The 19,490-nt window shown below is 44.3% G+C and overlaps 1 protein-coding gene across 3 annotated transcripts in view; it reads right to left on the bottom strand.

Moving 5' to 3' along the window:
* NCOA4 (nuclear receptor coactivator 4) overlaps positions 1 to 19,490 on the bottom strand; it is a 61,870-nt gene that overhangs the window by 33,036 nt on the left and 9,344 nt on the right. For all 3 annotated transcript variants that reach the window (XM_027587291.2, XM_027587299.2, XM_027587281.2), the window contains exon 3: positions 7,442 to 7,603. In XM_027587291.2, the coding sequence (XP_027443092.1) occupies positions 7,442 to 7,493 (52 nt within the window). In that variant the 5' untranslated portion in view covers positions 7,494 to 7,603. The remainder of the gene's footprint in view (positions 1 to 7,441; positions 7,604 to 19,490) is intronic.

Raw genomic sequence — 19,490 nt, forward strand, 5'->3', positions numbered from 1 at the left:
CGTTGTTTTACCCGCAATTACATCTTTAAAGACCCTATCTCCAAGGGTGCCTGGGTGGCTCAGTTAAGCCTCTGACTCTTAATTTCAGCTCAGCTCATGATCTCAGGGTCCTAAAACTGGGCTTCAGACTTGGGGCTTCGGGCTCCGTGCTTAGTGGGGAGTCTGCTTGAGGTTCTCTCTCTCCCTCTGCCCCTCCCCCCCACGATGCATGTGCTCTCTCTCTCAAATAAACAAACAAATCTTAAAAAAATAAATAAAGGCCCTACCTTCAATAGAGTCACGTTCTGAGGTACAAGGGCTTAGGACTTCAACATATGAATTTTGGGGGAACACAATGTAACCCACCACACCATATTGTCCCTAATCGCTCCACAGCTGCTAGAGTGCTTCAAATTCCACCCCAGGTTTTCCTTTACCCACAGAGGAGAGCTCAGGCCTCTTCACCAATTGGCTCTCCAGGGTCTTCAGAGCTGACCACAGTGATCCTCCCCAGTGCCATCCTCTACCAGCCCTAAAATCAGTCTTACCACCCCCCAACACTGCTTGGGGTACTCTCCTGTTCCCTTGAAGGCCTGCCTCCCCACTCACCAAGGAAACCACAGGCTCCTGCACACTTCTGCTTTCACCACATATGTTTAAACCACATCAACTCTAAGTTCCTGGAAGTCAGGGGCATATTTTTCATGGCTTGTAGCCCCTCGGTTTCTTTTGAAACACCAAGTCTGAAGAATTTCCTAGGTATGAGTCCCATTATATGTAGGTCACAAGCATGTGACCTCAGTTCCACAATCAGACCCACTGAGGAGGACTCCCTTAAAGAGGATGGATGCATGGGAACCACTTACATAGGGATGAGGGCGGTGGCTAGGCAGTTTCTAGGACAAGGGTTTCTAGGTGCCAGTGTGCAGTGACTGAGACCAGTGACAGTGAGATCTACCTGGAGTCATCGGCAGTGGGGTTTGGGGTTTCCATCGGGCAAACCAAGCCTGCATCTCTGGCCTTCCACAAAACCTGTGAGTTTCCCATTATCTTTCATAAATTACTTTCCTGCTCACACAGACTAGAGGAGGTTCTGCTGTTTACAGCTGAGAACTCTGACTCAGACAGTCCTGTTGATGTCCTTCCCACTGATCGGCACAGTGCCTGGCAGAGAGCAGTCACACAGGATAAAATCAGACCTGGGTTAATGCAGGTATTCCAGAACAGGAGAAAGATCCTGACCTTGTCACTCAGTGCCATGGTTAGAAAGAGCTCATCTGTCACTCATCAGGTGCCGGCAGGAAGGTGATTCTGCTTTCCCACCCCCTCACTCTCTGCCCCCCCATCCCCAGGAGCCTAAGTGATGGGGAAAGGATGTTGTGAGCAGGCGTGAGGGCTGCTCACAGGGAGTGGGGAGAAAGGAAAACAAAATGAGCAGCCCTCCCCAGATGTCTTGCAGCCAGCTCTACCCAAACCTGCCAGATTGATTTTCGATGTTTGCTCCTATTTCAACTTCCATCTTTATAGACTGAATGGGTCTTATTTTCCCCTTTATCTTAAAATGGATTTTAGATGCACACACACATGCCTCTCTTCCACCTGTCTCCCAGTCTGTCTGTTCCTCTAGATTGAACTCATGGCTGCTACTGATTCAACCTTGCTGGAGGTGGTCTGCACATACACGTGTGGGTGCATGCTTTGTGGAATGCAATTCATAGGGCATTACACACACTGTTCTTTCTGCATCTTGCTTTCTTCTCTTAGTGCTCTATTCTTTCTGTGTTTGCACACCTTTAAGTCCTATTCCCACTTTTAAAAAATTTTATTTATTTACGTTCTACACCCAATGTGGGGCTCCAACTCATGCTCTTCTGACGGAGCCAGCCAGGTGCCCCATATTCCCACTTTTTAAACAACTTTTTCTCTTGAAATAACTTAAGACTCACAAGCAGTTGCAAAAACAGTGCAATGGGTTTCTGGGTACCATCACCCAGCTTCTCTAGTGATACTATCTTAAATAATCATAGCACATTTTCAAAACCCAAAAACTCGACATTGGTCCAGTTGTATAACTAAACTACAGACTTAATTCCGATTTCATCAGTTTTTATATGTGCTTTCTTGTTTGTCCAGTTCCCATTTAACACCATTCTACTTGGCTGTCTGGGCCTTCTCCACCATGTTACAGGGTAGGGTAAATTGAGGGCCATGTGACATTATCACACTGGCCCTGTCACTTGCCCAAAGTGACTTGGCCTTATGTCTCCTACAGGTCTGCCACGCATTCCGTCCCAGCTGCCCTCACCCTCCTTGCTGGCCGCGGACACCTCCAGACATTTACCTAAATGTCACCCTCTCAGTAGGCCCTTTCCTGAGCAATTGTACAACATCTCACCCACATGCCAGCCCCCACACACTACCTTCTTCCTCATCTTCCCTGCTTTAGGTTTCTACAAAGCACAGATCATCACCCACCTAAGACACAGTGACCTACCTGTTCATTTGTCATTGCTTGCCTCCCCTCAGCTAGACTATCGGCTCCTTTAGGGCAGGCATTTTGACTCTTTTGCTCATGGTTTTATTCTCAACACTCAGAAAAGTACCAGGCACATAGTAGGCACTACTTGTTGAATGAATGAAGGGGTGACCAAAAAGTGCCTAGCACAGTTCCTGACACCCAACATGTGCACTAGAAATGGGAGCCATCGCTGCACTGCCGCTCTTGTATAAATTGAGACCAGCGATAACAACCACCAGGCTTGCAGTGAGATTTAAATTAAGCCATGCATGTGTAAGGGGTGATAGAAACTGTAAAGTGCCATGCAAATAGGGGCTGAGAATTATTATCACAAGACTGTTTGTTGATAATCTGGAGACTTGGTTCATTTTTTGGACCAGTCCCTGGGACTCAATGGAGCTCGGGGCCTATCACAGAGTAACTACAAGCAGATTAGTGTGCCCGACAGGATGCAAAGCTTGCGCTCTGTGTTCTGCCCCACCAGATGCAAATGCTTGTGAAGGAGCACACACCGTCTGCACTTGCCCCAGGACCCTCTCTCTAAGCCAGCCTCTTCCTCTAGTCACTGCTGGCTCCAGGACATTTGCCATGCCCTCCCAGGCTCCAACTGTTGGGAGAGAAAATATTCCATTACTCTCCTCTGAAATGGACTTTCAAGGCCACAGGCAGTGTTGTGCCAATATGTTTAATATTGCTACAGTTAAAAAGAACAAAGTGAAGAAACTCTCCTGGGAAGTGGGCTTGCTTGGCAGCCAGGTCTTTATGGGGAGTAGTGTCCTGCTGGGGCTACCACATTCTGGGCTGTGATGCTCGGCATCTGAGTATATGGACAAACCCACTACTTGCTCTGATCTGTGAATCCACAGGGTTGTACCAAACTCCCAAGAAACCCATAGATGAATGTCGACGTACCAAGTTCCCTTCATCACACTGATGAGGGGAATGAGGAAAGGAAGAACATGTATGGAGAGGCTTCCCTGTAGCAGCAAAGAGATTTTCCCTGTGAGGTCACCAAGTCTTCTCACTTGAGGAAAGAGAATGATGAGGAAAGAGAAGACCCTCTCACTATCTATCACAGCTCATAAAGGAGAGTATCTGCATCAGAACTCTGATCTGCTTGCTCCCACCATTCACTCTCAGCTGTATCTCATGGTCTCTGTTGATCACAGTCTCCTCCTTTAGAAAACGCTGCCTGAGGAGCTGGGTGAATGCAGAATCAGAGCAATATTTGTGCACAGGTTAAGACAGAAGTAGATTCTAATCCAAGTTCTCAAAGGATTGGCGTGAAAAATAAATGAGAGACTGTGTCTCAAGATTCAGCCCAGGGCCTGATAAAGGGTGATGTCATTTATTTATTTTTTTAAAGATTTTATTTATTTGACAGAGAGAGAGACAGCAAGAGAGGGAACACAAGCAGGGGGAGTAGGAGAGGGAGAAGCAGGCTCCCCGCGGAGCAGGGAGCCCGATGCGGGGCTCGATCGCAGGACCCTGGGATCATGACCTGAGCCGAAGGCAGACGCTTAATGACTGGGCCACCCAGGCGCCCCTGATGTCATCATTTTTGATAGAGGCAGGTAACGCCAAGCAACAGCAGCTTGCTGCATCCCTCCACCAGCCACCCCCCCCGGCCCCCCGCCAGAGTCTGGTGGCCCAAGCCTCCTCTACTCTGTCTACTCTGAGAAGCGTTGGCAATGCTCTGCTGGATTTTGTCTCTGTGATGTACCATTTGCTTTCACACTGAGGACAGTGCCACAAGCCACAAGCACGAGGCCACAATTCACTGGGGACACACCCTTTCCATCATGAGGTCTGTCTGTAGCCAGTGATTCTGAGGAAAAGGGAAGGTCAGAGCAGCTGCTTTCTATAAATGGATGATCTCAGTACATGTAGGTTTTTACTTGCTAATTTCCTCTCAGAAGTAGCTTCAATTTCACATTTTATGAGATACCGTGTGAAATCTTGTCATATCTACTGGGTAAAGATCTTTCCTGATGATCCCCAAACATTGCTTCCCTGTAGTTCACAGATAGGCTTTTGAGAAAAGGTGGGCAAAGTATTGGCACATGCAGGAGTCTTGATGCCTTGATGAATATTCATCGAGTGCCCATTCGGTGCCTTATGATTGCACAGCAACTCCTTCCTTTCAAGTTCCAATCCAGGATTATTTTATTTTTCAGAAATACAACTTCCCTTACTATAACCTAGGGGGATTCATGTTTGCTAAATTGATAGGTGGTTGGTCTTTTAATTAACATAGATTCCTCCCTCCCATAGGAGACAGATGATATAGAAAAAACACTGCTTGGCCCTTTAAGTGTATCTATTCTTTTTGCCAAGTCCATTTTACAAGTAAGCCTTTAAAACGTTTATTGTAATAAACTGTATTATGGCTTTTAAGCAGCAATGAGCAAGGCCTGAGACTGGGGGAAAATCCAGTGACTAGTAAATTGTAGAGTTCCATATACTGTCAGAGGGAAATGACTATAGTCTCAGGGAGCAGGGCAAAGGAGGGAGGAAGAATGAGGGTGGGTGCACCTCACATCATCAACTGAAGTATAGAAATAGTAGGATGAGGGGCGCCTGGGTGGCTCAGTTGGTTAAGTGACTGCCTCCGGCTCAGGTCATGATCCTGGAGTCCCTGGATCGAGTCCCGCATCGGGCTCCCTGCTCAGCAAGGAGTCTGCTTCTCCCTCTGACCCTCCCCCCTCTCAGGCTCTCATTCTCTCTCTCAAATAAATAAATAAAATCTTTAAAAAAAAAAAAGAAATAGTAGGATGAGCCTGCTTACCTCCCAGGGCTATTGTAAAGACTCGGGAAGTAACAGATGGCAAAGAGTGAACATAAAACACTCTATAAACTAGGTTTTCTATTCCCTGCTATAATTATGATGAGGAATGTTCAGGAGTTTTCTAGTGGACAACTATTGGTCTAATTTTTAATCTCTTGGGAAGAGCTGTCTTTGGAATAGGAAATACTGTTTTGCTAGCAGAGGCTCAGTTCTGCTGACATTTGATTGATCAGGTGGCAATGGGAGAGAACATGCTGTCCTCTCTCACCACCTAAAACCTAAAGGCCTTTACAAGTCAGGCTTTGAAATGGAACCTTCATAATGGACATTGTTCCTATGGACAATTTCTCATGGAGCCTATAAAGCCAGACAAGAATGGTCATGGCACATTCCCTGCTGTGCCTCAGGTGTACTCCTATCTTCTCAGTTGCTGTTTCTGGGAATTTGGGCTACTGTGGGAAGAGGTGCTACCTCACCTGACTGCAGTTTGCCATGCAAAGGAGGGTGGACGCCAATAAGATGTCAACCAGAGCATGAGCTCCTCAGCACCCTGTCTTCCACTGTGCCCACACTTCCCTGCCTGTCCATCAGCCTGCAAGCCCCCTGGCCCAGCTCTGCCCCCACAGAGCTGCTCAGCATTCAGAGAGCCACACACAGCCAGCCAGCCCTCCCTCAGACTGATGCCGCATCAGGGTTGGGCTCCTAGGATTGGTGGAGCCCCCTCTCCACCAGTCTCCAAATTGAGTACTTGTTTCCTGTCACTCTCCCATCCTTTTCTAGAGCCCTCCAGATTGTTATCACTTCTCTTAAACCTGCCATCCACCTGTGCCTCCTTGACACCCAGAAGATAATCTTGCTTATTATCTCACAGAGAAGGGAGATGAGAACTGTCCCACCCATCTATCAGCTCTCCCTCCAGCTCCCTGCTCTACCAGAGGCGCCATCCGGATCCCATTCACCCCTACACATCTTCCCAGGGGCTTCTTCCAGCCTCCCTCATGACAGATGGGCCTGAAAGGGCAGAAGGAAAAATATCCAGTATGTGAGAATTGTCAAGTTTCCAGCCAGGAAAGAACAATCCGTTCTGAAGGGCCACCCAACCCCGTCATTGTTTGATTTTAGAGTCTGCAGCGATACCCCATTGGCAAGACCAATTTCTGCACTAGTCAGGATCTTGTCAACTGTGTTAAAAAATGGACTCAAATGAGCATCGGCAAAAGGACATGTTTTGGTTTCAAGTGTTCAGTCCAGAGGTGAAGAGGCTTCTGGATCTGAGACTGTCAGGCCCTACAGTTTTCACCCTCCAGAAACCAGAAAGGTGGAGGCCGACCCTATTCCGTGTATTAATTTATGCAAAGTGAGTATTTTCATTTACTTCTACAGGACAGTAAGACAAATTCACTTCCACGTGCCCAAAGATGCAACAGAGGCTGTCACACAGCATTGGGAAGGGTGAAACCCTCTCTACACCAGGCAAGGGCAGCGGGGGGACAGAGATTCTGCAGTGCCAAGGGAACCTCACAGTGGGACTGTGAAGCCACTAGAAGAACAGCAAGAACTGCCACACTGTGGGGTTCTGGGGCCACCCAGCAACACTAAACGCCATGAGCCATGTCTACTGTGGGCAGGTGTCAGAAGAATGTTTGAAGCTAAGGAGCCCAAAAAGACTGCTGGCAAATGTCTTCTTCTTTTCCCCTGTAAGGCAATTAGAAAGCTTATCAGAGGAGGGTGAAAACAACAGATAAAACACTGAAGCAAAGAGGTGGCGCTAAAGCAAACAGGTCTGGGATTACCGAGAAACAAAACCAGGCTTTGTTCCAGACAGAGGGGTACCCCAGGCATTCCCTGGGAGCCTCAGAACTCTTGTTTGTCAAGTGGATTAAAGGCTATTTAGTCCAGGATCATGTGTTTACAGTTTAGAGCAACTACACAAAGACCCTGGAAGCCACTGCCTTCCTGACAGCACCCTTTGCGAAGTTGGTCCTTGCCTTCTTCTGAAGATAAGATGGTGACAATAAGGCTTTGGTGACAGGTAGTTTGTTCCTTCTTTCTGGGGTGCTATTCAAAATGTTGAACAATCAGCGTGACTCAACCACTGAGCCACGAGTACAGTTGCCAGCAGTCTGTGTGGGGGACCCTGCTGTGCCAGGTGTTACCTCTTCCATTTCCAGGTCTGCTCAGGTGTGGAGGGGCCGAGATACTCTGCATGGCGCGTGGAGGCACTCCAGGGACTTAGGGCAGGGCCTTTTATCCTCCGGCACATCTGAAAGGCTGCACACCAGCATCACCAGCCCTGATGGTCTCTTGTCAAAGAGCACCTGCAAAGCAAATATGGCCACCAGCACGAGAGAAGAAAGTCACCAGCAGCCTTCAAAGTCTCCTTGTGACTAGTGCTGTCCAGAATCCCCTCAGGACAGAGGGCTAAGAGGCAGGAGTAGAGTGGAACCCACACATCAGGCCTCTTACAACTGCCTGCATGTACTGCCTCCCTGAGTTTTCATTGCAACCCTGCAAAACAGGCATTTTCACTTCCATTTTATTGGCGGGATAATTGAGGTTTAGAAGGATGAAGAAATCTTTCTAGGTTTTCCCAGTGGTGAGAAAGAGGCAGCATTTGAACCGAGGCCTGCTGACTCAGATGACGCTGCACCCCACATGCATGTACCCGAAGGGCCTGCAACAGCCAGATTCAAGTGAAAAGAAAGAAAGCACCATGGAGCTGGAGCACCAGGATGGCACTGCCACCTGGATGGGGCCTTCAGGCCAGGCTGTCCACTGCCCTCCTTCTCTCCCATCCTCCTCTCTTGACAATGTGTGTGAACCTCCCATGACCTCTGGCATTAGGGAATTCCAACTGAGGCTAACCAGCCTAATAACTTAGGACACAGCCCACCTCTTTTCATTTTTATTTTTCAAACCACCCTCCTTTAATAGGTGTTCACTAGGAAAATAAATGCTTGTCACACATAGTTACTAATCTTTGCCATGGTGGGCAAGGTAAAAAGGAGCGTACTGCTAAATCCGTGTGATACCTAAGCAAGACGCCCACCCTCCCCAGGTCTTGTTACTAGGCAGTGAATGGCGCTGGAAATGGAGAAGAGGACGTAGGGGTCTCCATGCAGGAGAAGCAGTGCCCTGGCAATTAGTCATATGTGGACATGACCCTGAACAGACTGGCCAGCATCAGTGGCAGGTGTTTTAGATGGTGGTCAGGGCTTACCTTCTGGAAAGGTCTGGGCCTTCACTCCTCGAGGCCAGTGGCCTGCAAATCTCAAGGAAAGTAGGTTTGTTCTGCTACAGACCAAGAGGCTTAGGTCAGCAAAAAGGGAGCTTAGGTCAGCAAGCTGGGAGCGCAGAAGCTTGAAGCATTTTAACCCTTAACTCCTGATTGGAGTGCTGTTATAGTCTCAGATCCTCTTTGGCAAATGAGGGAGTCAGCTCCCTATTGGGGTGGCAAGCTCAAATGCTTACAGGAGCCAGACAGGTAACGTAACAAGTGAAGAAAAGACCACTTCCCCAAGCAAATTTGCTTTCTCTCATTTTTCTTGAAATGGATATCGCCTCTAGTCTATTTCACTTTATTTCAATTTTGACAGATACCTATGTATAACAAATACATTTTTGATGACCTTAAAAATAAAAGTTATTTTACCAGCAAAAATGGGTTTATTCAAGAATAGCAGAGAACTGCAACGTGGGACAAGCAAGCTATGGCAAAAACCATAGGCTAGTCCAACAAAGGAAAGGAATGTTATTTTCTGGAGAAGGAAGAGGAAGTTGGGAGGGGTTGTTTTGAAGGAAAGTCCATTGGAGTAAAGCAAGAGTACAGGGCGATGACGGTTTCTCATTGGCCTTGTTGCTGAAGATATGCAATGTACATTTCTTCCGTTGGTGCTTATAACTGATGATTCTTTCCTGTTGACAATTCTGCTGGGGTCTGAAGTGACAGTTTTTCCAGTAATTGATGCAGAGTGGTAGGGCTGGAGAGCTCCCCCTTCTGGTCTCCCAGCTCCATTTTAGTTAGATTTCCCTTTTATTAATCTTGTTTTTACTCTAAGAGGGAACTGGACGAATGTGATAAATGCCTGCTGCACTCAGCACAGATTTCAAAGAGAATAGGAATGGTGGACATTGTGCTGGCCCAGGAAGAAAACTTTCACCCCTGGATTTCATACTTATGCTCTTTCTAGAATGCTCTTCCCCCAGATATTCAGAGGCTTACTCCCTCACTGCAGGCCATAGCTCAGAATAGTTCTCTGCTTGCAACCTCTCCTTTCTTCCACACTGCTTTTTGCATTTCTTTTTTAATTTAAATTCAATTAGCTAACATTAGTTTCTGATGTAGTGTTCAATGATTCCTCAGTTGCATATAACACCCAGTGCTCATCACATCACGTGCCCTTCTTAATGCCCATCACCCAGTTATCCCATCCTTGTACCCACCCACACTGCTTTTTATTCATAGCATTTACCACTACCTGATAATATTTTGTGTTTTTTTTAAAGATTTTTTTATTTATTTATTTGACAGAGAGAGAGAGAGAGAGAGAGACAGCAAGAGAGGGAACACAAGCAGGGGGAGTGGGAGAGGGAGAAGTAGGCTTCCAGCCGAGCAGGGAGCCTGATGCGGGGCTCGATCCCAGGACCCTGGGACCTGGGACCATGACCTGAGCCCAAGGCAGATGCTTAACAACTGAGCCACCCAGGCGTCCCATGTGTTTATTTATCACCTGCCTTGTCCATGTGCAAGTGGACAAGTGCGAGTGTCATGAAGTAAAAACTGGACATATCTTTTTTTTTTAAAGATTTTATTTATTTGAGAGAGAGAATGAGAGAGAGAGAGAGCACATGAGAGGGGGGAGGGTCAGAGGGAGAAGCAGACTCCCCACTGAGCAGGGAGCCCGATGCGGGACTCGATCCCGGGACTCCAGGATCATGACCTGAGCTGAAGGCAGTCGCCCAACCAACCGAGCCACCCAGGCGCCCAAAACTGGACATATCTTGATCACTACTGTAACGCCAGCACCAAGAAGAGTACTTAGCACATAGCAGGTACTCAACAAGTATTTTTTTTTTTTTAAGATTTATTTATTCGAGGCGGGGAGGGGCAGAGAAGGAGAGAGAGAATCTCAAGCAGACTCTCCACTGAGTGCAGAGCCTGACTTGGGGTTTTATCTCATGACCCTGAGATTATGACCTGAGCCAAAATCAAGAGTCGGATGCTTAATGGACTGAGACACCCAGGCGCCCCTCAACAAATATTTTAAATCAATGAATGAATGAATATTAACAAGTTACTTTTGGGGTGAAGGGGGGAACAGTGAGGGATGGAGGTTTCACTTTTCATTTTACACTTTCTGTACTATCTGAATTTTTCTAATCTCTTGCATATATTACTTTTTAAAAATACCAACATTGGGGGCACCTGGCTGGCTCAGTTGGTACAGCATGTGACTCTTCATCTTGGGGTCATGAATTTGAGCCCCATGTTGGGTGTAGAGATTACTTATATATATAGATTATTGGAAAGTGGGATTTGGGACCAAATTATTTTCTTTGCATATTTCTATGCTTTTAAGAATGTTAATAAACAGTATTTTTAAAACGGGATAGTAGGACCTGCAGTTTAAATGTTGCCTTCTGGGGGCACCTGGCTGGCTCAGTCAGTAGAACATATGATTCTTAATCTCAGGGTCATGAGTTTGAGCCCCACATTGAGCATGGAGCCTACTTAAAAAGTAAATAAATAAATGCTGTTTTCTGTCTTTCCAACAAAGTTCTTTATGCAGAACTATTTAAGAGAAGAATACTGGTGTCTATGTAAGTGTTTGGAACACTAGATAAGAGAGGGAGAAAATTGTGCTAAGGCATAATTAAAGCTTCCCACTGTCTTTTGCTACTGAGATGGCCAAAAGCATTTTAATTTTTTAAAGCTCATTGTAAACTCCTGTAGAAGGAGGACTACACATGGCCATGGCTTTTTGCAAATACTGGGTAGTCATAGCTAGGGGAGGGTATACTATTGGAACACAAAAAGGACTAGTTTTAGACAGGTGTTATGAACTGAATGTTTGTGTCTCTCCTCTTCCAATACATATTGAACTCCTATCCCCAAATATAACTATATTTGGAGACAGGGCCTTTGTGGAAGTAATTAAGATTAAATGAAGTCATGAGGATGGGAATTCCAAGGTGGGATTAATGCCTTTATAGAAGAGACACCAGAGAGCACCCCCTCTCTTTGAACAAGCACACAAAAAAAGAGATCATGTGAGCACAGAGCAAAAAGGCTGCTGTCTGCAAGCTAAGGGCAGAGGGTTTGGAATTGTGGAAGCCAAGGGCAGGCTGCCCCAAGATGGGATATTTTGGTACGTGGATTATTTTGAGCTGAAGGCAATTGAAACCCTGTGGGCTCAAGAGAAAATTTTGCCCCTCCCTTAACTACATAGAAGAATCTAAATTGGTTCTTTCCTAGAATAAGGGTTATTAGCAAAGATAAGTTTTATTTGAGTGACCCATCTGTATAGCAGACCAAACTGCTAATTACCAAACATCTGCTCTTTTTTTTTTTTAAAGATTTTATTTATTTGATAGAGAGAGACACAGGGAGAGAGGGAACACAAGCAGGGGCAGTGGGAGAGGGAGAAGCAGGCTTCCCATGGAGCAGGGAGCCCGATGCGGGGCTCGATCCCAGGACCCTGGGACCATGACCTGAGCCAAAGGCAGACGCTTAACGACTGAGCCATCCAGCACCCCTATCTGCTCTTCTTCTTACTGCCCTGTAAACTGTATTCCTTAAATCCCAGACCCCTACCCCTCCTCCTTAGTTCAGAATGCCATATATACCTCATTTTGCCTGCCTGTCTTTGGAATTTCCATGTCTATGCAGCTTTCCTATACATATGCTGTTAATTTTCTCCTGTTACCCTGTCTTGTGTCATTTGATTCTTAGTCCAGCTAGAAGGATTCTTGAAGGGGACAGGAATTCTTGCTCCCTCACAGGGATAAAATCCACCCTGCCAGCACCTTGATCTTGAACTTCTCAGCCTCCAGAACTGTGAAAAATAAATTCTTATTGTTTAAGCCTCCTAGTGTGTGGTATTTTGTTATGGCAGCCCAAGCAGACTAATATAGTAGAAAGGAAAACAGTAAGTTCATTGTTAAGTTCCATTCATGCTTGAAGTAATTAACAACAAGTACACTATCCATAACATTCTGGGAGAAGTGAAAATGGTATTAGATCTATTATGTATTTATAAATATATTCTATTTATTGCACAATAAACATACCTAGGTTGAGGTGATATTTGAGGACATGGCCCCCTTTCCTCCTCAGTTAACTTCACACTGGTTGGTCAACACATGTGCCATCTTCCCAGCTTCTTGGAAAGGTGCCTCTCTTTTCCTTCAGGCCCAGGTGCTCTATTCCACAAAGCCCAAGCTCACACCCCATTACAGGATCTAATCCCTTATTGCTTTCTCCAGTCATCTTTACTTTACCTTTATCTCCCTTCCCACCTGCTACACTACCGGAAAAGAAAAACAGTGAATAAAGAGATTTCCTTATCTGGTTTGTCCTGAAGTTAAAAAGAGGAGGAATTAAGGTAGATAAATAATGATAATATTTAAGGTAGAGAAACATGAAGCCCTGTATCTATTTCCCTCAAATCAACTGCACAATAACGGGATGGTATGGACAAATGTTAGCCAACGAGGCTTGCCCCTTCCTCCCTCCCTACTCTACTTCCTTGTACCCCAAGGCTGAGGGTAGGGTACTTCCTGCAGTAATTCAGAAAGAAGTGACTCAATGCTCAACTGTTAATTTCAAAATTAGATTTTCACAGTCCATGGCAGAGATAATAGCTTTAGGAGAAAAAGGCTTTGGGGGCATTAACAAATCCAATTCTTAGCTTGAGCACTGGGCCCAGAAAAATACCTAATACCAAGCAGACTAGATGAAGCTCCCATAGCCCTGGGAAAAGAGAGTTGGAGATGGGAGCAATAGATTGAGTCACTGACTGGGGTCCCTGAAACGGAGCTCTTGACCTACCCATTACCCAACCCAGGACAGGCAGCAGAGAAAAGGGTGTGGGCCACAGAATCCCCAGGTAGGTAGGACAGTCTTTGAGCAGGAAAGGAAAGTTGTACTCAATTCTCGTGGGGCTCAGGGAGAGCAAGCCAGGTCTCTAAGTGTCCTCAACCCACTGCACATGGTGACAGCAGCACTATGGGGCAACAGCTGCTCTGTTTCCTGGACTCTCAGGGTGGTGAAGGAACCAATCCTCCTGTGGCCTCTCAGAGGACATCAGGCCTGCAAGAGCCTTGCAGTGAAGACAAACAGAACTCCTAGTGCATGGAGGGATATTTTTGGAAACAGTTCCAATATGTTTTCATGTACTGTATGACCTGTTGCCTTGTGGCTTCCCACTCGTAGAGTCAGGGATAAAGTGTTTTGAGTTCCTACCAAGACAATGAGCTTGAAGGTCAGGCCTGGTTCAGAAAGAGATTCAAGGTTCTTTAAGATTAGGATAGCACGTGTCTGGGTTTCTATCTATTGTCTCACATTAGTAAGAAGAGCCCCCTTTGACCTTTTTGGAGTGACAGAAATGCTCTACATTTTTATTGTACTGGTTATATGACTCTACTCATTTGCCAAAACTCATCCAACTGACCACTCAAAATAGGTGAATTTTACTGTCTATAAATTATACCTCAGAACTGATTTTTTAAAAAGATTTATTTATTTATTTTAGAGAGAGCACATGCAAGTGCGGGGGCGCAGTGGGAGAGGAAGAGAAGCAGACTCCCCACTGAGCATGGAGCCTGACTCTGGCCTCCGTCTCAGGACCCTGAGATCATGACCTGAGCCTAAATCAAGAGTCAGACACTTAACCAACTGAGCCACTGAGGCATCCCTCAGAACTGATTTTTTATAAAGACACAGTATGCTGAAACTAGTGAGTGGAAATTTAATGAGGAGCAGAATATTATATCAACTAAAAGTAACTCCTCCAAATTGCTTATTAATTACAAAAGAAAAAAGAATTTCAATGGAGGCTAAGTGATACAACCTAACCAAAGAATCAAATCTAATTGCCAAGGTTGGGGTTAAAATGAGCCTCCTGCTATGATGCCCTGAGGACATTCCTTTGTGGAATTCCTGCCAAAAATGCATCTCTTTATCTAATCACAAGGAAACATCATGTGAACATATTTTACATAATAGCTGGCCCATACTCTTCAAAATATCATGGCCATGAAACATGAAGAAAGGCTGAGGAAGTGTTTCAGATTAAAGGCAACTAAAACAAATGTGATCCTATATCGGATCCTGGACTCAAATCTAGAATATCTAGACAACTGGTGAAATTCAAATATAGAATGGATTAGACCATTATTTTATCAATGTTAAGTTTTCAGGATTTTGGGGTGCCTGACTGGCTCAGTCAGTGGAGCATGTGACTCTTGATCTCAGGGTAATAAGTTGGAGCCCTGCATTGGGTGTAGAGATTACTTTAAAATAAAGTCTTTAAAAAAAAAGTTTCAGGATTTTGATAAATGTACTGAGGTCATGTTTAAGAAAAAAGCCATTGTTCTCAGGAAATTCATACAACTATCCATGGAAAAAGGGGCATGATGAATGTGCATTACTCTCAGATTGCTCAGAGACAAGAGAGAGGAAATAACTTGAATGGGGACATAATGTTAACAATTGGTGATTCTGGGTGAAGAGTATACAGGATTTTTTTTTTTTTTTTTTTTTACTATTCTGGAACTTTTCTGTAAATGTGAAATTAAATCGAAATTAAAAGTTTTAAAAAGAGTCCTTTGTAATGGTCAGTAAGCACATGAAAAGATGCTCAACATCTTTAGTCATTAGAGAAATGTAAATCAAAGCCACAGTGAGATACTACTTCATTCTCACTAGGATGGCTATAATCAAAAAGACAGATAAAAGCAAGTGTTGCCAAGAATAAGATATAGAAACTGGATGTTTCTCAAAATATCCTTTTTCCTTAAAAAGTCAAACATAGAGTTACCATTTAACCTAGCAATTCCACTCCTAGGTATATACCCAAGAGCATTAAAAACAGGTACTCAGATATATACTTGTACATTACCATCTTTTTTTTTTTAAGATTTATTTATTTATTTGACAGAGAGAGACATAGGCAAGAGAGGGAACACAAGCAGGGGAAGTGGGAGAGGGAGAAGCAGGCCTCCCACCGATCAGGGAGCCCGATGCGGGGCTCGATCCCAGGACCCTGAGATCATGACCGGAGCCAAAGGCAGACACCCAATGACTGAGCCACCCAGGCGCCCCTATACTTGTACATTAATGTTTACAACAGTATTATTCACAAGAGTCAATAGTTAAAAAAAAAATAGGTAAAAACAAGCCAAATGTATGTAACGGATGAATGGATAAACAAAATGTAGTCTATCCATAAGGAATATTATTAAGCAATAAAAATAATGAAGTATTGAAAGACGACTCCAACTAACTCCATTTTGACCTCAGTCAGTACTTTCTAATCCATTAAGTTCTCTCCAACTTATCTCTTAACTTAGACAAAAGACCCTATGGGCAAAGCATCCCCAGATGGAAACTGAAACTACCCACTCAAGCAATAAGGATGGTCCTGAGCCGGCAAGACCCTGCTTGATTGACCCCAAGACAACCTGACCATGACTGCCCAGCTGCATGTACCCAGTGACCTTTGTCGCACCTTTTCCTTATATAAACCTGGAAGTATATTTAGCACTTTGGAGACAGTCTTTTGAGACGCTAGTCTGCTGTCTTCCTGGTGTTGGCCTCACTGAAATAAACTCCTTTCTTATTTCACCACTGCTTGTCTTTCTGCCTGTGGATTTTGTCAGCGGCAACTGGCCGAACCTGGTCCTTTTGGGACACTCTGGGACAGCTGCTCTTGCACCCCATGTAGCAGCTATAGATCCAAAGAGACCACATGGCCAGAGACAATGTGTCTCCCCAAAAACATGAGGAGACAGGAGTCTGAAAACCACATGGGCACCTGTTCCAAAATCTTGACTCTGTGTAATCCCTATAACCTAAGCATGCCCTGGAGAACAGGAAAAAACTCCCCAAAAGGGCTGAGATGAAATTATCTACCATCCCAGTGGGATGGGGACTTGAAATCAAAATTAAGTTGATGTGTGCAAAGTAACAAGATGCCATTTCTTTTGCTCCTCATTTGGGGCACTGTAATATTGTGATTTATAATAAAAATATATATTTGATCTTTATCCCCACTCCTAGCACAGAGTTCGTAAAACCCTTGGGATTTTCTAAACGATAAGAGCAATGAAGGTGTCTTTTGTTATTCATAACAAGCCCCTTTCCACTACATCTATATTTATGTTAATAAGGTGACTTTTTTTTTTAAAGATTTATTTGTTTATTTATTCATGAGAGACAGAGGAGGAGAGAGAGAGAGAGAGAGAAGCAGAGGGAGAAGCAGGCTCCCAAGAAGCAGGGAGCCCGATGCGGGACTCGATCCCAGGACCCTGGGATCATGACCTGAGCCCGAAGGCAGACGCTTAACCATCTGAGCCACCCAGGCACCCAATGAGGTGACTTTTGAAAGCCCCTAAGTGTGGGGATTGATTGCTAGGGGAACCAACTTTGTTGTTAGAGGTTATTAAAGGCTTGACCTCAGGGGAAGGGAAGAGCTGGAGGTTGATCAATCACCAATGGCCATGACTTATCAACTAGGCCTATGTGATAATGAAGCTTCCATAAAAGCCCAGGAAGTGGGGGGGGGGGCGGTTCTGAAAGCTTCTGGGTTGGAGGACACTGGGAGGTGCAGGGAAAGTGGCACCCAGAGAAGGCATGAAAAATCACGCCCTTCCCCACATACTTTGCCATATGCATCTCTTCTATCTGGTTGTTTCTGAATTATATCCTGCAAAGGTCAGTGGAACAACCCCAGGTCAGTGGGGTCATGCTCAAACTGGTCTGGGTGGCCTGGGCCAGCAGGAGATCTTGTCAGGGCAGTTACTATTACTTGAGGGGTGCTTCAGTTTCCATTTGCCTGAGTTAAAAGATAAGCTGGAAAGAACTTAAGGAAAAATGTGGGCAAAGGTCAGTGAGTATAAGCAAGGGGGCAGTAAAGGTCAGGTCTTAGAGTCTAGCTGGTGACACAATGAACATGAGGGTACATATATCTTTATGAATTAGTGTTCACATTTTCTTCAGATAAATGCTGAGATGTGGAATTGCTGGATATGTAATTCTATTTTTAATTTTTGAGGAAATTCCATACTGTTTTCCATAGTGACTGTACCAAATAACATTCCAATCAAGAGTGCACAAGAGTTCCCATTTCTCTATGTTCTCATCAGCCCTTGCTGTTTCTTGCTATTTTTTGTGTTTATTTATTTATTTTTAAAGATTTTATTTATTTTTTGACAGAGAGAGAGACAGTGAGAGAGGGAACACAAGCAGAGGGAGCGGGAGAGGGAGAAGCAGGTTTCCCGCTAAGCAGGGAGCCCGATGTGGGGTTCGATCCCAGGACCCTGGGATCATGACCTGAGCTGAAGGCAGACACTTAACGACTAAACCACCCAGGCACCCCTATTTTTTGTTTTTGTTTTGTTTTTAACAGGTGAGGTGATATCTCATTGTAGTTCTGATTTGCATTTTCCTGATGATTAGTGATGTTGAGCACCTTGTACCCCATTGGCTATCTGTATCATAGATCTGCCCAGTTTTTACTTGGATTGTTCAGGGTTTGTTTGTTTTTTGCTATTGAGTTGTGCGAGTTCTTTATATATTTTGGATATTAACCTCTTATCAGATATATATCAGTTTTGCAAATTTTTCCCATCCTGTAGGTTGCCTTTTCATTTCACTGATGTTTTTCTTCCTGCACAGATGCTTTTTAGTTTGATATAGTCCCACTTGCTTATTTTTGCTTTTGTCACCTTTGTTTTTGTGTCTTTAATCCATTTTGAGTTAATTTTTATGTATGGTATAAGATAGTAGATCACCTTCTTTGAACTTTTAAGATGGCAACTTATACTATCAAATTCCCTTTTATTGGAATACTTGCATACTTGGAAAAAAGACATGTTACTGGCCTATTGTTATCTGGATTCTGTTTGCTAACACTAATTTAAGATATTTGCTTTAATATTCTCAAAGGTTGACCTCTGATATGTTGTTACTGCTGTAGTCATCTCTGCGCCCTATTTCTCTGTTTGGGGTATTCCTCCAGAGGATGAAATCCTAGTTGCTCTGCTCCAGGGGGAGATATGGAAGAATGTTGTGTCTAGAAGGAGGCCAGCCTAGACAAGGAAGGGCTGGAATAGATTTGCCTTGAAATGAAGCCATGATGAATAGTCAGGCAGAAAGCATAGGTCATCTGCATGTATTTAAAAACTATGAAGATGACTGAAAAAAAAGGTAGCATCAAGCTTAATGGTAAAATAATGAAAGAATACCCACTTAAGTAAGGAACAATATAAGAATGCTCATTGTTACTACTGTTAACAATGGCTTTGGAGGTATTAACAAATGTATTTAAATAAGAAAAAGAGGTTTAACATTGGAGGGGAAAAAGATGGCAAAGGTATTATTTCTAGAAAACACCTTTATTTACCCGAAAATTCAGAACCACCAACAACGAAACTATTATAAGCAATACGACAACTTAACAAAACGGTTGTGTACAAAACTAATGTACAATGATCAAGAGGTTTCCTAAATAAGACAGCCTACTGGATGGGAGAAAATATTTGCAAATGGTTTATCTGATAAGGGGTTAGATCCAAAGTATCTAAAGATACAACTCAACACACAGAAAACCAAATAAACCAATTTAAAATGTATAATATCTATAGAAAGGAAACTTCAAAATTCCACCAGAGAATGGAATGGCAGACTAAGAACCTCCAAAAATTCACTCCCCCCATAAAAGCAATGAGAACTCTGGCAAAAAATTTCAAAATCAACTTTTTCAGAACTCTGAAGATGAACCAAAGGCTTGCAACAATCCAAGGAACATTTATTCAAGAAAAATGGCTGAATTCCAGTAAGAACAGGGAGCTTTTCAGAATTATAACTTGCCCTATTCTGATCCCCTTCTTACCAGCTCTATGGTAGCTTTGAAAGTCAACAGCCTCATAACATGGTAGCTGTGGAACCCAGCTACCTAGCAACCACTGGAGAGAACAGACAGG

This window comes from Zalophus californianus, chromosome 15, assembly GCF_009762305.2.
Source record: "Zalophus californianus isolate mZalCal1 chromosome 15, mZalCal1.pri.v2, whole genome shotgun sequence".
NCBI lineage: Eukaryota > Metazoa > Chordata > Mammalia > Carnivora > Otariidae > Zalophus > Zalophus californianus.